We start from the raw sequence: 13,646 nt of genomic DNA on the forward strand, positions 1-13,646 counted from the left end.
ACTTGTCATGCACGTGAACTGCTTCGTTATTTGAGCCACAAGCACACTCACATATCGCCAATTATTCTACGCAATTTTTATTGCGAGAGTAGCTTGAGGGGTCACGATCTTAGCCGACCACTGTCGTGAGCTGCAACCGGGTCAGCTGTACTGACTAATAAAATACAAGAAAATACACCAGAAGAAGCTACGACATGTCCCCCTGTCCCCAGGATCTCCGCGGGCAGGCGTTCAAGGGCCTGGGGCTAAAGATCAAGAGGAAACGAAAGAGACATACTTTGTTATGGGTTGTAGCACACCGCACTGCAACAGCTCCTGCTTAAAAGGCACTACAACATACCCAAAGCCCCTTCCGCTGCATGCACTAATTCTGTAGGCAACCGTTATTAAACATTTCCTTGGCCCTCCGTTACCAACCTTCACTCCAGTAGAAATACATATATTGTAACGAAGGTCAGCGATCACATCCGAAGACCGTCGTGGGCTGCAGTCGAGCAACAGCTTAAGGAGAGAATCGCGAAAGAGGTCACAAAGGGAGCCTGGTGCCCCCACTCCCGCCCCCAGACATTCTGGGCACAGCGGTCCGAAGGTCTTGGGCTGGGGCTGGCGAGGTGGCCTGAGATGAGTTGCAACGCGCCTCTCTGCAACAAATGCTGCAACACAGCTTCCCATGCAAATCCAGCCATTCCCCCTTTTGCTGTTTGAACTAGTTTTGCAGACAACTGTTATCGTGCGTGCAGGATGCCTCGTAAGGCTATCTAGGGGTTCATAGACCACACAGACAAACCACGCAACATGTAAAAAAGAACTTTACAGGCATTTACTGGCATCCAGATATTTCCCTGGTAATATTTCGTTGGAATCCCCTGTTTTTATTATTATTTCACAATCTTTGTTTATTTATTAAAGTCAAGCAGTTTCTACTGGGTTATGCTGTAGAAGCCTGAGACAGGAAGCCCCCCCGTTGCATGCAGCTGCAACGTACGAAAGATGTGGAATCGTGCTGGTAGTTTGCTGTGTTTGTATTCCTGGGCTTTGTTTGCTGTTATTCCTTGGCAACGAAAGAGGAATTAAACAGGGAAGAGACGAAATCATTCCCTCTGAACCCCCGTATCTGGAGGCCGTGCCTGGTGTTTCTTTGTACACGCAGGGCGGCGCCGGTGCTGTGGTTTGAACTGCATGCACACATGCATACATTTATTTTCCTCGTATTTTCAGATTATTCAATTAGTTAAGGTCTCTTACGTTGCTGCGCTGCAGACAGGCCCCTTGTGAGCTCTGTAGGGCGCAGTGTTGGCGGCTTGCTTAGTGCGTGTGGAGGGTTTAGGGTTTAAGGTTTGGGGTTCTGGAGGATGGATCCCCCTGGGGGGAACGTGCGTGGTTTTGGGGGGCAGGCTTACGGAGCCCCTGAGTTGTGGTATCGCTCTTTACCTCCTATAACGCGCGCAGTTGCAACGGCGACATTCGTCCTAACTCTGCTTGTAAATCTTGGAATGCTGCCTGTGCAGCTGTTGATGCTGGACTGGCACTTGGCGATATTTCGACTGCAGTTCTGGAGGCTGTTAACAACGGTGTTGTATGTGGGGCGTTTCTCGTTGGGTTGGGTCTTTCACATGTACATGTGGCTGCATGTCAGTGGAGATTTGGAAACAAATGCAGTTTTCTCGGTGGCTTCGAAAGGAGCATATCTGCTCTTTATTCTCTTTACAACTATCGCCACTTCCCTCCTCTCCCTTCTCGTCTTCTGGCCCGCAGGTACGTACACCGCGCAGGCGCATGCACAAACAGTTGCAGCAGCAAACAGACTCTGCAGCACACCGCAGCACCTTTATAACCAATGGCCGACAAAGTGAAAAAAATGGGTTATAGACGAATTATGCTCAGTGAGAATAAGAAGAGAACAAAGATGTGTTAAAATATTGCAATGCTCATCATAGGCGGTGGCCTGCGTTCTCTAACATATTAGCTGTTGGTGTTGGTGCTTGTTCTTTAGTTCTGCAATTGCTTGTCTTGGTGATGTTGTAGTTTGTTGGTTTTCATTCCAGTGAATCTAATTGGAAGCAGTAGTCCTTTCTTCATTCAAAAGCATACGCGCACGTATACGCAGTCTCCATGCATTTTAGCATTTATAACGCGTATATACAGGGGTGCCTAAACGAAGGTTTGCGGAGTAGTGTGCGTATTCCATCCTTTTTTGTTTCTTCCGTATATTTGCTTTAATGCGTGCTTGCTTGTGCTCTTTTCAGGGGTATACTTCCACGCAGAAGGCGTGATGTTTGCGTGTTTGTATTACTGGTCGAGAAGAGAGCCGTACACGCCTGTCTCCGTTTCTTTTATGACAGTACAGGGGTATCAGCTACCATTTTTATTGCTACTACTACATCTGCTAATGGGCCGGGATCTGTGGCTCGACGCCTTCGGACTCGCGGCAGGTCATGTCTACTACTTCTTGAGAGAAGTGCTGCCAGCAAATGGTAATATGATATGCCCTTCGTTTTGTTCTGTTTTGCTTTGCCTTGTCCCGCTGCTGTTTTCTTCAGCAAGTTCTGAGCTGCTACTGCGCTGCTCCAGCTCGATGCATGCGCCAGGAACTGCTATTCAGCACCTTTAGCGTTCCTCTCCGCTGCTATTTCCGTTTAGTGTCTACCCTAAGGGGAGATAGAGTCTGTGATTGTGTTTATTTGTGTTGCCTAGAGGATATGTAACTGTACTTATTTATTTTAGTACATTTTACACTTAGGTAATTGGATTGCTTACAAAGGGTGTAGATGCTTGTAATTGGGTTGCGTAGAGTGCAGACGGAGTGTCTTCTTCTTTTCGTCACTTATTTCTTATATAAAATTTACAGCTGAAAAAGCCCAGTGGTTCAAAATCACTGAGAATACACCCTGTGTTCAGTGCTGTTTGCCGAGTACTAATCAGGTTACTATTATACACACTGTATTGTGCTCCTAGTATTTATATGTGTAGTATTGTTATTCCTTTTATTTCCTTGTTTTTGTTTTTATTGTTATCTTACTCTTTTCTGACCTGGTGCCGTGGGGTGCAGTGCAGACGCATCCCACCGGTTTGTTCATCTCTTTTTTTGAATTTGTTGCTGCATTTGTTGTTGCAAATATATTTTTTGTGACTTATTATTTTCAGCATGCGCCTCTTGATTTATTATTTTTAATTGGATTTTTTGATGTTATATGAAGTTCGCATGCATCTTTTTTTTCCCCTTTCACCAGGACAAACACGAAATAGAATATCTGATGAAATATGTTCATCTAACACCCTTTATTCTGCAATATCACCCATATCAAAACCTGTCAGAACCTATAAAGTGAATTGTATATGCTTTTTTACGTCTTATATTGGGGCCTCCACAGCGGTTGTTCCCGGTCCTGTTGCTGCTGCTGCTGGAGCCACCGCAGCGAAGCAGTTTCTTGCGATCCCGTCCTTGTCTTTGTGTTTTCTTAGGGGGTCCAGATCTCCTCAGCAGAGCTCCTAAGGTTCTCGACATGGCTGCGGAGTACGTCTCCAACAACCCCACATCAGCTGGAGCCGGAGGAGGGCCAGGGGGCCCACCAGGCGGCCCCCCCCGCGCTCCGGCTGGCGGGGGCGTTGCAGCAGGAGGGGCGACTGGGGGCTCCACTGGCAGGGGCTGGGGCTTCTCTGTGCGGCGTAGGGGCCCCCCTGGGACGGAGCCGTTTACAGGTAGAGGCTATACACTTGGCGGGGGTTAGTTAGCTGCATGCAGACACCATGGAGCTGACTGCTGCATACACGCGGGTGCATGCATGCACTTTGCATGTTTTGGTTGTGCGGTTTTTGCGCAACTCGTGGTAGTTTCTTGCGGAGGATTATGACTTCTTCTTCATCTTGCGTGAGGGTTTAGTGAAGATCTAAACCCTAAAACCAACACTAAGGGTCCCTCCCACCTGAGGCCTAAGGAAGGCCTTTCAAACATGTGTAGAGGTGCGCCAGGGTTTGCGGAGGGGCTAGTTCGTCGTTTGCTAGGGTTTTGTCAGGGTTTAGAGATTCCTTGTGGTGTAGGGTTTCGAAGCGCAGCCTCGTTAAACCTTCGCTAGACCCCAGTAGCCGGATCTCCTCACGGCTTCTGTGTGCGGAGAGGCCTCTACAAAGAGCTACAGGAATACCAGTACAGCATGTATATATTATATGCATGTGTGCATGCATATATCTATATCACATTTTGTATATCTTAATGTATATGAATCAGCCCAAAAGCTTCGCTAACACACCGATAGAGAAACTGAGGGCAGGCAGATGCAGAAGATTCAGCATAGCAACGCGCATGCACATGTGCGTCTTTCGTTGGTATGCACGGGTAAAATATTTATGTAATATGCACATTTTACCAGTGCAATGTGCATGCATAAGTACATGAATATCCATGAACATCGGTTCTCTGTGAATGCACCTATATATATATATATATATATATATATATAGATGCAACACGTCATGCGCATATTATAAGCCGAATAGTACTGCATAGAAGGTACAGGGATACGTATATGCAACTAAAACAGCTGCTGTAGATGGCTAGTCCTCGACGATCTGAGTTTAGAGAAGTCAGTTATGAGAGTTATCTGGAGACGGGGAAAAGCGAATGACAGGCTAAACAGGGTGCTGCCAGGCGGAGTCAGATACTTCAGTCCCTCTACTACCCCAGAAGGGGATTCAATGAAACGAAGATAGTTGATACTCAAGCGAAAGAAGGCGGAAAGAGGCACAAGAGATTCAGGGGCAATAAGATAGCGGGGGAGAAAAAGGACACCCGGTGGTAGCAAGAGGACACGGAAGACGTCGACGCTCACAGCGGCTTGGGCGGCTGCCTCCTTTTTAACATGTATCAGCCTGGTATGTCTCCCTGCGTGAGAGCCATCGGTGCACGTAGCCGCACGTTCTGATTCTCTGTGCATCGAAAAAACTTAACAGCACAACTGCCAGAGCTGCCTACCCACCCTAGTGTTTAGTGTTCGCTGCCTCCTGCACCCCCCAAGCCACAAAAGAAAAGGCTCAGCTACCCACAACGAATTAAAGGTTGAGGGTCTGCGTCCAAAGTTAGCGTTCCCTTCACGCAACCGCCGGGCAAAGAAACAAGCCAAACACCTAGTAGCGAAAACCCTACACCCTAAGCGCTCGACCGCGTACGGTCAGGAAGAGAACCACTGACGGCAAACCCCTATACCCTGAACCCAGGAGGCTTTGCCCCCGAGGGTTGCGACATAACTTCCCACGTCTACAACAAACGTCCTGCGCCCTAAAACTCGATTTCGGGTTCGTCAGGCATATGCGCAAGCAGAAGAAGGTAGCTCGAGGTCTGACAGGCTGTCTGCCTCCTCTGCCGCTTCCGGCTCGACTTGTGCGGGGGCATCAGCCCCGTACACCTCCCCTGCAGCAGCAGCAGCAGGCATTAAGCAACACTTTGTGAAACAGTTGTAGTAGTTGCAAAAAGAAAGCCAAAAGCTCATCGCGGCTAGAGCAGGAGGGCCTAGAAACCAGTTAACGCTAGCAGCCCACCACGTGCAGAAGCAGCAGCAGCGGCACAAGGAGTGCAGCAATCATAGTCAGGAGAGCAGCAGCGGCAGAGCAAAAAGGAGCAAGGCGCACAAGCAACCCCGAAACAACAACCAGCGGCAACAGCAGCAAGAACAGTAGGGCCAGCAGCAGCAGCACGTCTGCTTACCAATATGAACTTCGTCTGCATCGTCTGCTGCATCGACTTCCGCGCCTTCGAGAGCGCCCAGCCAACTGGGGCTGCTGAGCTTGCAGCTGCTCCCACTGCCGAAGAAGAGGAGTCTGTTTCTCTGTCTATCAACGAAAAAATAAAAGAAAGAAGATAAACAAACACCAGGAGCAGCTGGGGCTGCCCCCACAGGAGCAAACAAAGAAATCAAAGGCGTCGGGTCCTCCGATTCTCCTGTCTCGTGGCTGTACACCGCACAGCTGCTCAGACACACCGCCGACTAAACGCCGAACAACGCACAGACACATACACAAACAAAATGCCTTTTCATAAACGTATATGCATATGCATATACATATGCATACTTAACATATACGCACACATACAAGCGAATGCCGCTAGATTAGTTTTACGAGGTACACATGCATATGCTGCATTTACATACATTTCAATACAAATGCAAACGAAAAAAAAGGACACATGGCTTTCATCACCCAATGCTAAAACTCTATGCATTGAAGAGGCAAAAGCACACACACTGCATACTACGCAGAAGATACGCACATTTCCCACACCAGCCACACCAACAGCCGCAGCTGCAACAGCAACAGCAGGAATCACGTGTGGCGTCTCGTTTGACGCACCTCGATGGCGTTCCACAGTTGGACAGTGAATCCCGGGAGTACCATTTCAACACTTCGGAGTTTCTGGTTTATATCTGCCTGCACACTGGACAGACTCGGCTCCTCGCGAAACATCGCTGGCGTCAGGGTGCTGCTGAAGAAGCAGAAGCACACACGCACTATAACACAACATGAAGAATGCGCACGCCCAAACCCTTAACCCAACAGCAGCACAAACACAGACTCGCCCTACAGGAGAACGGCGGAGGAATGGGGGGAAGGGGGGACAGAGTGGCATATTCGCAGCAACAACAGTAGACGGACCTGAATTCATAGTCTGGGAAGCACTGGTTGAGGGTGCTGATAAGATTGACAAGCAGTTGGCGTCCTTTAGCGTTTGTATGTCTTGGGTCTTGGAGGCGTTGTCTCGATTTGCCGCTGCTTCTGGTCGTGCTGCTGCCGCCGTTGCTGCTGCTGCTACTGAGCGGTGAGAGCAACAATGGGGGCGGGGAAGAGGCAGCGAAGAGAGGCGACGAAGTCAGTTCATTCTCTATGATAGCCAACAGACTCTGCTCCTGAGCTGTGTCTTCTGCTGTTGTTAACAACTCCAAACGCCCCCTCACAATTCGGTCGCCGACGTCCAAGTTGTGCAGCAAAGCGCACAGACGCGTCAGCGCAGGACACTCGATGAAACGCATTCTCAAGTGTACACACAACTCGCAGAAGGTGCGAACAAGTCCAGTGTACGTGGACCTCACGTGATGAGTACACACGCGCCACACACGCCGACACAAGACTATCGCTGACCGGCAGATGCCCGGTGTGTTCAACACGAACGAAATCGAAAGAAGTGGCCACACACCTCAATCAATGGAATGACAATCCCGAGGTATGAGCCCACCTACAGGCAAAAAGCGCACGGCTTGCTCGTACGCTTCAACAGCTGACAAACTCACGAGTACAAAATTCAGGTGTACAGGCACCTCAATATGGCCTGGACTTTGGTATACGCACTTCCCACTTGCAAGCACAAGCGACTACCTTCAGACAAACCCAGCCGTACAGGAACCTCGCTGTAAGTGGGATGTATAGGCAGGTGCCACCTGATCCTGCTGCGGTAAGGCTCCCCGCGGAGGCCCAACAAGCAAACAAACAAAGTCAAAGAACCAGTGCCGCTGCTGCTGCCGTGCAGTCTTTGCTGCTGCTGCTGCTACAGGTACGGTCTCTGTGTCAAAGAATCCTGGAGTTGAGCAGGCTGAGGTCTACACGCAGTTCTGTCAAGCGTATTCGTCTCGAACCAATCAAGCACCTTTCTTAGACTGATTTTAAGGGTCGGGGGACCCGTGAGGTGTAGGAAGAGCTGAGTTGAAGCGCAGCGCCTGGAGGCGAACTGCCTGCATTGTTTTTACAAACACACTCGGGGAGACAGAAGAAGAGACAGAGAGACAGAGTCGGGTCATTTCTGTCTCTCCCACCTCCGTCTGCCTGTCTACCGCTGCGCGTCTCCTTGGTGCCGTGTCTGCTTCTCCCTTTGTTTCTTTTCTCTCTTTCTATTTCCTTATTTGGTTCCTGCCTCTCTTCCTATCTCCCTCTCTGTATCCTTAGGCCTGCTTCTGGCCGCTTCGCTTTCTCTCTGCCGCCTTATCTCGAGGTTTTGCTGTCCCCTTTGGTGTGTTTGTCTCCTGTCTCCGTCTTATCTGCATCCGCTCTTTTGCCCCTCCTTCGCCCCAAGCCTTCGCCTGTCTCCTAACCTTCGTACATCCGTCTCCTCCTCTTCGTATCTCTGCCGCCCTTGTCTGTCCCTCCACCGCCCCTCACGTCTTCCCAGCTGCGTCACGTCGCGTTTATCTGCGTCCTATCTACTCTCTCCGTTTGCCTCTCCGTAATTGGCACAGCTTTTCCCTTAGCTACTGTTGCTCCTCCTCCTCCCTTCTTCGTCCCTGCGTCTGTCCCCCTACTCTCGTCCGTCTGTTCCCTCTGCCTAATTCTTTCTGTCCCCCGTTCCAGTTCCTAGGTCGGTCTGCTCTGCCCGCCAGCGTGCCTTTCTCCTCACGTCTCCTATCTCTTGCTGCTGTCTGATGCTATCTCCTCCTACCTCTGCTACTGTGCCCTTAACCTTAACTCCCCCTGTCTCCTCCCGTCCCCGCCTCAAGATCCACACACTTTCCTCTCCTCTTATGCCGCCGCTGCTGCTGTTGCTACTGCTGCTCCTCCTGGTCCACCTTACTGAGCTCTATAGAGCCTTGCGCTGCAGCCTCACGCCTCCCAATGGGAAAACAAACCCTGCTACTGCTGAAGGACCACCTGCTGTTGCTGCTGCTACTTGTGCTGGGAGCGACGCCTCTGTAGGATTGTGTTGCTTCACAAGAGCAAAAGGTAGAATCCTTGAGGTGAATAAAGTGCAAACGAAGAAAAATTGAAGAGAATAGAAACAATAAGGGATGCTCTTCCTGCTGCATCTGCCGCTTCTACCGCTGCTACTGCTCCAGCCGCCGCATGGTGTCGAAGCCGCTGCTGCAGCACTAGCCTCTCGCCGCTGCTGGTGCAGCAGCAGCAGCAGCAGCGGCAGCAACAGCGGTGGGCAGCAAGTTCGTCCCTTGTTTGTTTGGGAGGACTCGAAGACTGCAATTTGTTTAATTCGTGTTTTTTAATCTCCCAAGAGTAAAAGACTTTCAAGACACCGCCTGGCTCGTAAAGTGTTGCTTCCGCGTTGTGTGTAGCGGCGGCGACAGCAGCGGCAGCAACATCGTATCTGTCTCTTTTTTGCTCGGCTCTTGACCTGTCTGCTTATTTGTCGTGTTCGAGTGTACAAACGCCTCAAGTGGGTGGTGCTGCTAATCAGAAACAGGCAAGTTAGTCTCCGAAAGCACCTGCCGCTTTCTGTTCGCCTGATGCTGTTTATGGGGGCAGCGGACGGGAGGGAGGGGTGCTGTCTGTTTTTGTGTCTTGTCTCTTTTCACTCGAGTTTGTTAATTCTTATATTTTTGTGAACCTTGCTGGCGTGGATGGATAAGCAAACCCCGAAATATCGTGCAGGCTCAGCGGACACTGCAAGAGACGCGCCGCTCTCGGCCGTCTTCCCATGTGCGCTGTATCTACAGGTGGGGGGCTCTGGTATTTTGCGTTCGTTTTATGCGAAGGCTGTGTCATTTAACAGTGAAGAGAAGCGCATGCATCTTTTTTGTCTCATTTGTTTGTTTGCAGGCCTCCTCGCCTCTCTCCAAAGGAGCAGCGGCGGCGGTTGCATTTCCTTTCTCCGTCCCTTCCGTCCCTTCTAGAACGCAGAGGTGGAGGGCAAATGGGGTGTCGCTCGCTGGTATTGCTAGGTGTCTTGGGCTTGTGCAGCTGGGGCTGCTGGTCACGCGCAGAAGATGCAGCTGCTGATGCTGCTGCTGGACCTAGGGGTCCTGAGGCAACGCTTGCATCAATTCCTGAGTTGAAGGGGCAGGCCGATGGGACGCACGAGACGCACGAGTACCAGGCGGAGGTAAGCCGTCTAATGGACATCATCATCAATTCCCTCTACACCCAACGCGATGTCTTCCTCAGGGAGTTGATATCGAATGCCGTCGACGCTCTGGAGAAGGCGCGTTTCCTCTCCATATCCTCAGCAGACACCAGCAACAGCAGCAGCAGCAAGACGGAGTTGGCAGTGTTTATTGAAGCAGACCCGCAGCAAAAGGTGGTGTCGGTGTGTGATACGGGTGTCGGCATGTCGAAGCAAGAGTTGATTACGAATTTGGGGACGGTGGCGAAGTCGGGAACGAGCAATTTCCTAGAGGCTCTGGCAAGCAGCAACAACGGGGACTTGTCTCTGGTGGGGCAGTTCGGTGTTGGGTTTTATTCGGCATTTCTCGTCGCAGACCGGGTGACAGTAGTCTCGCGTAGCAGCGGGGAAGACCAGTACGTGTGGGAGTCGAGCGCAGATGCAAAGTACTACATAGATAAAGACCCCAGGGGCAACACGCTGGAGCGAGGCACTTGCGTTGTGCTGCATTTGAAAGAAGACGCCACAGAATTCGCAAGTGTCGACAGACTCAGAGAGCTGGCAACGCGATACAGCCAGTTCATGTCTTACCCTATTTACCTCAAAGTGAAGCAGACCGTCAGCGAGGAGGTGCCTGTTGAAGATGAAAAGGAAGACAAAGCAGAAGACAAAGAGAAGTCAGAAGAGGAAGATGTACAAGTACAAGATGTAGACGAAGAAACTGACGATAAGGTGCCCTTGCAAACAGCAGAAACAGACAAATGCGCGAGAATATGAACCCAGATAAGAAGACGTATAGGGGCAGATAGATAGGGCAGTCTGGGACACGGAAAAAAAACCGAGCGAGGCAGAAATAGTCATTGACACCGAGGAAATAATCTGTGTATATGTATATTTATATACTATAATGCGAGGAAGGCGCAGAGCGTTGTTGTAGTTCCGGGGGATTCGATCGAGATGCGAACTATATGATTATCTTGGATGTGCAGTCAAGTGCGTTTAGGCGTGGCTATATAGTCTAACTGGGCGTACATGAGTGCATGTATGCGTCTGCGACAGACAGGCGGGCGCACATTAGCAGCCCAGGTGTACATCTTTTTGGCGGGTTGCTTAGGTAGTTCTCAGGCATAGCTTGCTTGAGCGTAGGTGTTCAGTTGCACCTGTAGTTTCGTGTGGCTAGTTTCTCACCTTCACACGCTTTCTTTTCACGCACAGAAGTGTGCGCACGTACACCGGAAGTGGTTGGGTGGGTTGTGGCGCTGCAGGAGGCGAAAAAAAAGAAGACGAAGACAGTGGAGCGGGAGGTGGAACGTTGGGATCGGATAAACGAACAGAAGGCGATTTGGCTGCGACCGCGCGAGGAGATAACGGAGAAGGAATACGAGGACTTCTACAAGTCGGTGACGAAGGACTGGAGTGAGCCGCTAGTCCACATGCATTTTTCAGCAGAGGGAGAGGCGGAGTTTAAGGCGCTTTTGTATATACCGAAGCGCTCTCCCGCAGACATCTTCTCTCAGTACTTTGGCAAGCAAACCAGCATCAAGCTGTACGTACGCCGCGTGTTGGTGGCCGATGTTTTCGATGATATGCTGCCCAAGTACCTCCACTTTGTCAGGGGAGTTGTGGACTCAGACGATCTCCCACTGAATGTGTCCCGTGAGCAGCTGCAGCAGCACAAGGTCCTCGGCATCATCAGCAAGAAACTGGTGCGCAAGACTCTAGAGACTGTGCGGAAGATGTTCCTCGACGCGAACAAGAAGCGGGAGGAGCAGCAGAAGCAGCTGGAGGAGACGTCCGAGGAGCAGGAGAAGGAGAAAATAAAAAAGGAGATGCAACAGCCTTCGCTGTACGACCAGTTTTACAAGGAGTTCGGACGCAACCTTATGCTCGGCTGCTATGAAGACGATGAAAACAGGCTGAAGATCGCCAAAGTGCTCAAGTTCTACTCCAACACAAGCCCGACAGAACCTATCTCTTTAGAAGCCTACGTCTCACGAATGAAGGAGGGCCAGCCCGCCATCTATTACGCCGCGGGAGAGACGGCTCAGCAGCTCCTGTCCCAACCCCAGATGCAGTTCTTCACCAAAAAGGGATATGAAGTCCTTTTCTTGTTGGAAGCCATGGACGAGCCATGCATTCAGAGACTTGGAGACTTCGACGGTCAGGCAGACAGACGTGCATAGACTGAGCAGGTCGTCGGGTAGTGAGGGTTCCGAGTTTAGGGGACTGGGCTACTTGGGGTTTAGTGCCTAGGTGTTAAGTGCGTTATTAAGGGTTCAGCGTCTAGGATGTTAAACGCGTAGGGCATTAAAGAGTATATGGTTGATGATGTCAAGGGTTTAGGCTAGTTTTGAGGGCTTAAGAGCTTCGGATCCAGCAGGGTTTGGGTGGGGCATGCTGAGGTAGTTCTGTGTCGGCTTGTTGCTTATAGTATGCTGTGTTTTGCATTTGTTGCATGCTTTAGGGAAGAAGTTTGAGTCTATTCAGAAGGGCAACGTGACTCTAGAGGAGACACCCGATGAAAAGCGGCAGTTCAAGCGTCTGACAAAGTATTACGATCCTTTGCTGAAGTGGTTGAAGAAGGTTTTGGGGCCGAAGGTGTCTAAGGTCGAGGTGTCTCGGCGGCTGGTAGAGGCGCCGTGTGCAGTGGTGGCTTCGCAGTGGGGGTATTCTGCGCAGATGGAGAAGGTGATGAAGACGCAGACCTTCGCTGATCCGATGCACTTGCGGTTGATGCGGGGACAGAAGGTATTTGAAATCAATCCGAGCCACCGTATCATGCAGCAGCTGCTGCAGCGCGTACGGGATGGAGGAGAGGACTCCATGAAGGATGAGGACACACAACTTGCAGAACGTCTCTTTGATGCAGCAATGCTCGCATCAGGCTTCGACGTAGAACAGCCGGCGCAGCTGGCCGCAGTCCTGTACAAGGGACTGGCGAGCCAGGTGGGAGTGGATCCCGCAGATCCCATCAACGAAAATATCGACTTGCCAGAAGAGGAAGCAGACAAGACGGAGGAGAACGCCGAGGAACCAATGGACAACCGCTCCGCGGAGGATATCTTCGCCAACCTTGACCTGGGAGGGGGCTTGAAGGACGAGCTTTAAGACGGCAGCAACCAAGCAGCATGGATTGGAATTGTGCAGCCGCGAACTGCTGCACACACTACAGGGTATAGGGGCTGTAGGCAGGAGGGGACAGTGAGATAAGAGGCGCAACAGGAAGGAAACAGAGCGATTGGGTGCAAGCGTGTTGTGGAGCGGTGGACATATGCCGGGATGGGCGTATGTTTGTATTGTTACTGGTGTGTATTGGTACATGGGACTTATACGTATGATATGTACGGACAAGGTGTATGTGTGTGCAGTTGAACCTGAGGCGCAGGATGCAGCTACGTAGGAGTCCTATGTGTAGGCATGTTTCATGTACTAGATACAAACGTTGTTACTCAGGAATATGTGTGTAGATGCACATCGATTCAAATATGCGAAGGTGTGCAGGAGGGCGGGTGGCGCATTAGGCACAGTTTAGAGGATGAGGCACTGAAGGCGGGAATGACAGGCGTAGTGGCTTATCTTTTTACAGGGTCATTTGGGTGCGCATCATCAAATAAGAAGCGTCCATGCGGGCGTCGGCTTCTATTGTATCAATTGTCTTTCCCCTTTGGTCTGTTCTTCGAAACAGGCAGTGGAGCGGGAGGAGGAAGAAATGACACCTTTAATATGTTTTGCAACACCAAAACGTTGAGGAACGCACGGTCGGCACTCAGCACACCATTCAGCAAGCCACATTACTTGGCTACTTCGCCTAGGAAGCATTAGAATGCTAAACGGATTG

The 13,646-nt window shown here is 50.7% G+C and overlaps 3 protein-coding genes across 3 annotated transcripts; 2 read left to right on the top strand and 1 right to left on the bottom strand.

The window, feature by feature from the left end:
• Positions 1-1,352: 1,352 nt before the first annotated feature.
• Positions 1,353-3,728, top strand: EAH_00044190 (der1-like family domain-containing protein, conserved, putative; the record flags this gene model as incomplete). Its single annotated transcript, XM_013391671.1, has 3 exons — positions 1,353-1,755; positions 2,247-2,474; positions 3,463-3,728. The coding sequence occupies 3 exons, from the start codon at positions 1,353-1,355 to the stop codon at positions 3,726-3,728; spliced, it is 897 nt and encodes a 298-aa protein (XP_013247125.1).
• A 1,566-nt stretch (positions 3,729-5,294) lies between these two features.
• On the bottom strand, positions 5,295-7,019 carry EAH_00044200 (hypothetical protein, conserved; the record flags this gene model as incomplete). The annotated part of the gene is made up of 4 exons (XM_013391672.1): positions 5,295-5,404; positions 5,699-5,978; positions 6,343-6,475; positions 6,646-7,019. 4 exons carry the CDS (start codon positions 7,017-7,019, stop codon positions 5,295-5,297), a joined length of 897 nt encoding a protein of 298 aa, XP_013247126.1.
• A 2,600-nt stretch (positions 7,020-9,619) lies between these two features.
• Positions 9,620-12,916, top strand: EAH_00044210 (heat shock protein 90, putative; the record flags this gene model as incomplete). The annotated part of the gene is made up of 3 exons (XM_013391673.1): positions 9,620-10,540; positions 11,074-11,968; positions 12,273-12,916. The coding sequence occupies 3 exons, from the start codon at positions 9,620-9,622 to the stop codon at positions 12,914-12,916; spliced, it is 2,460 nt and encodes an 819-aa protein (XP_013247127.1).
• Between the last annotated feature and the right edge of the window lie 730 nt (positions 12,917-13,646).

The sequence above is a fragment of the Eimeria acervulina genome, genomic scaffold (genome assembly GCF_000499425.1).
Source record: "Eimeria acervulina Houghton genomic scaffold, Eah_scaff605, whole genome shotgun sequence".
In the NCBI taxonomy this organism is placed as follows: Eukaryota; Apicomplexa; class Conoidasida; order Eucoccidiorida; family Eimeriidae; genus Eimeria; species Eimeria acervulina.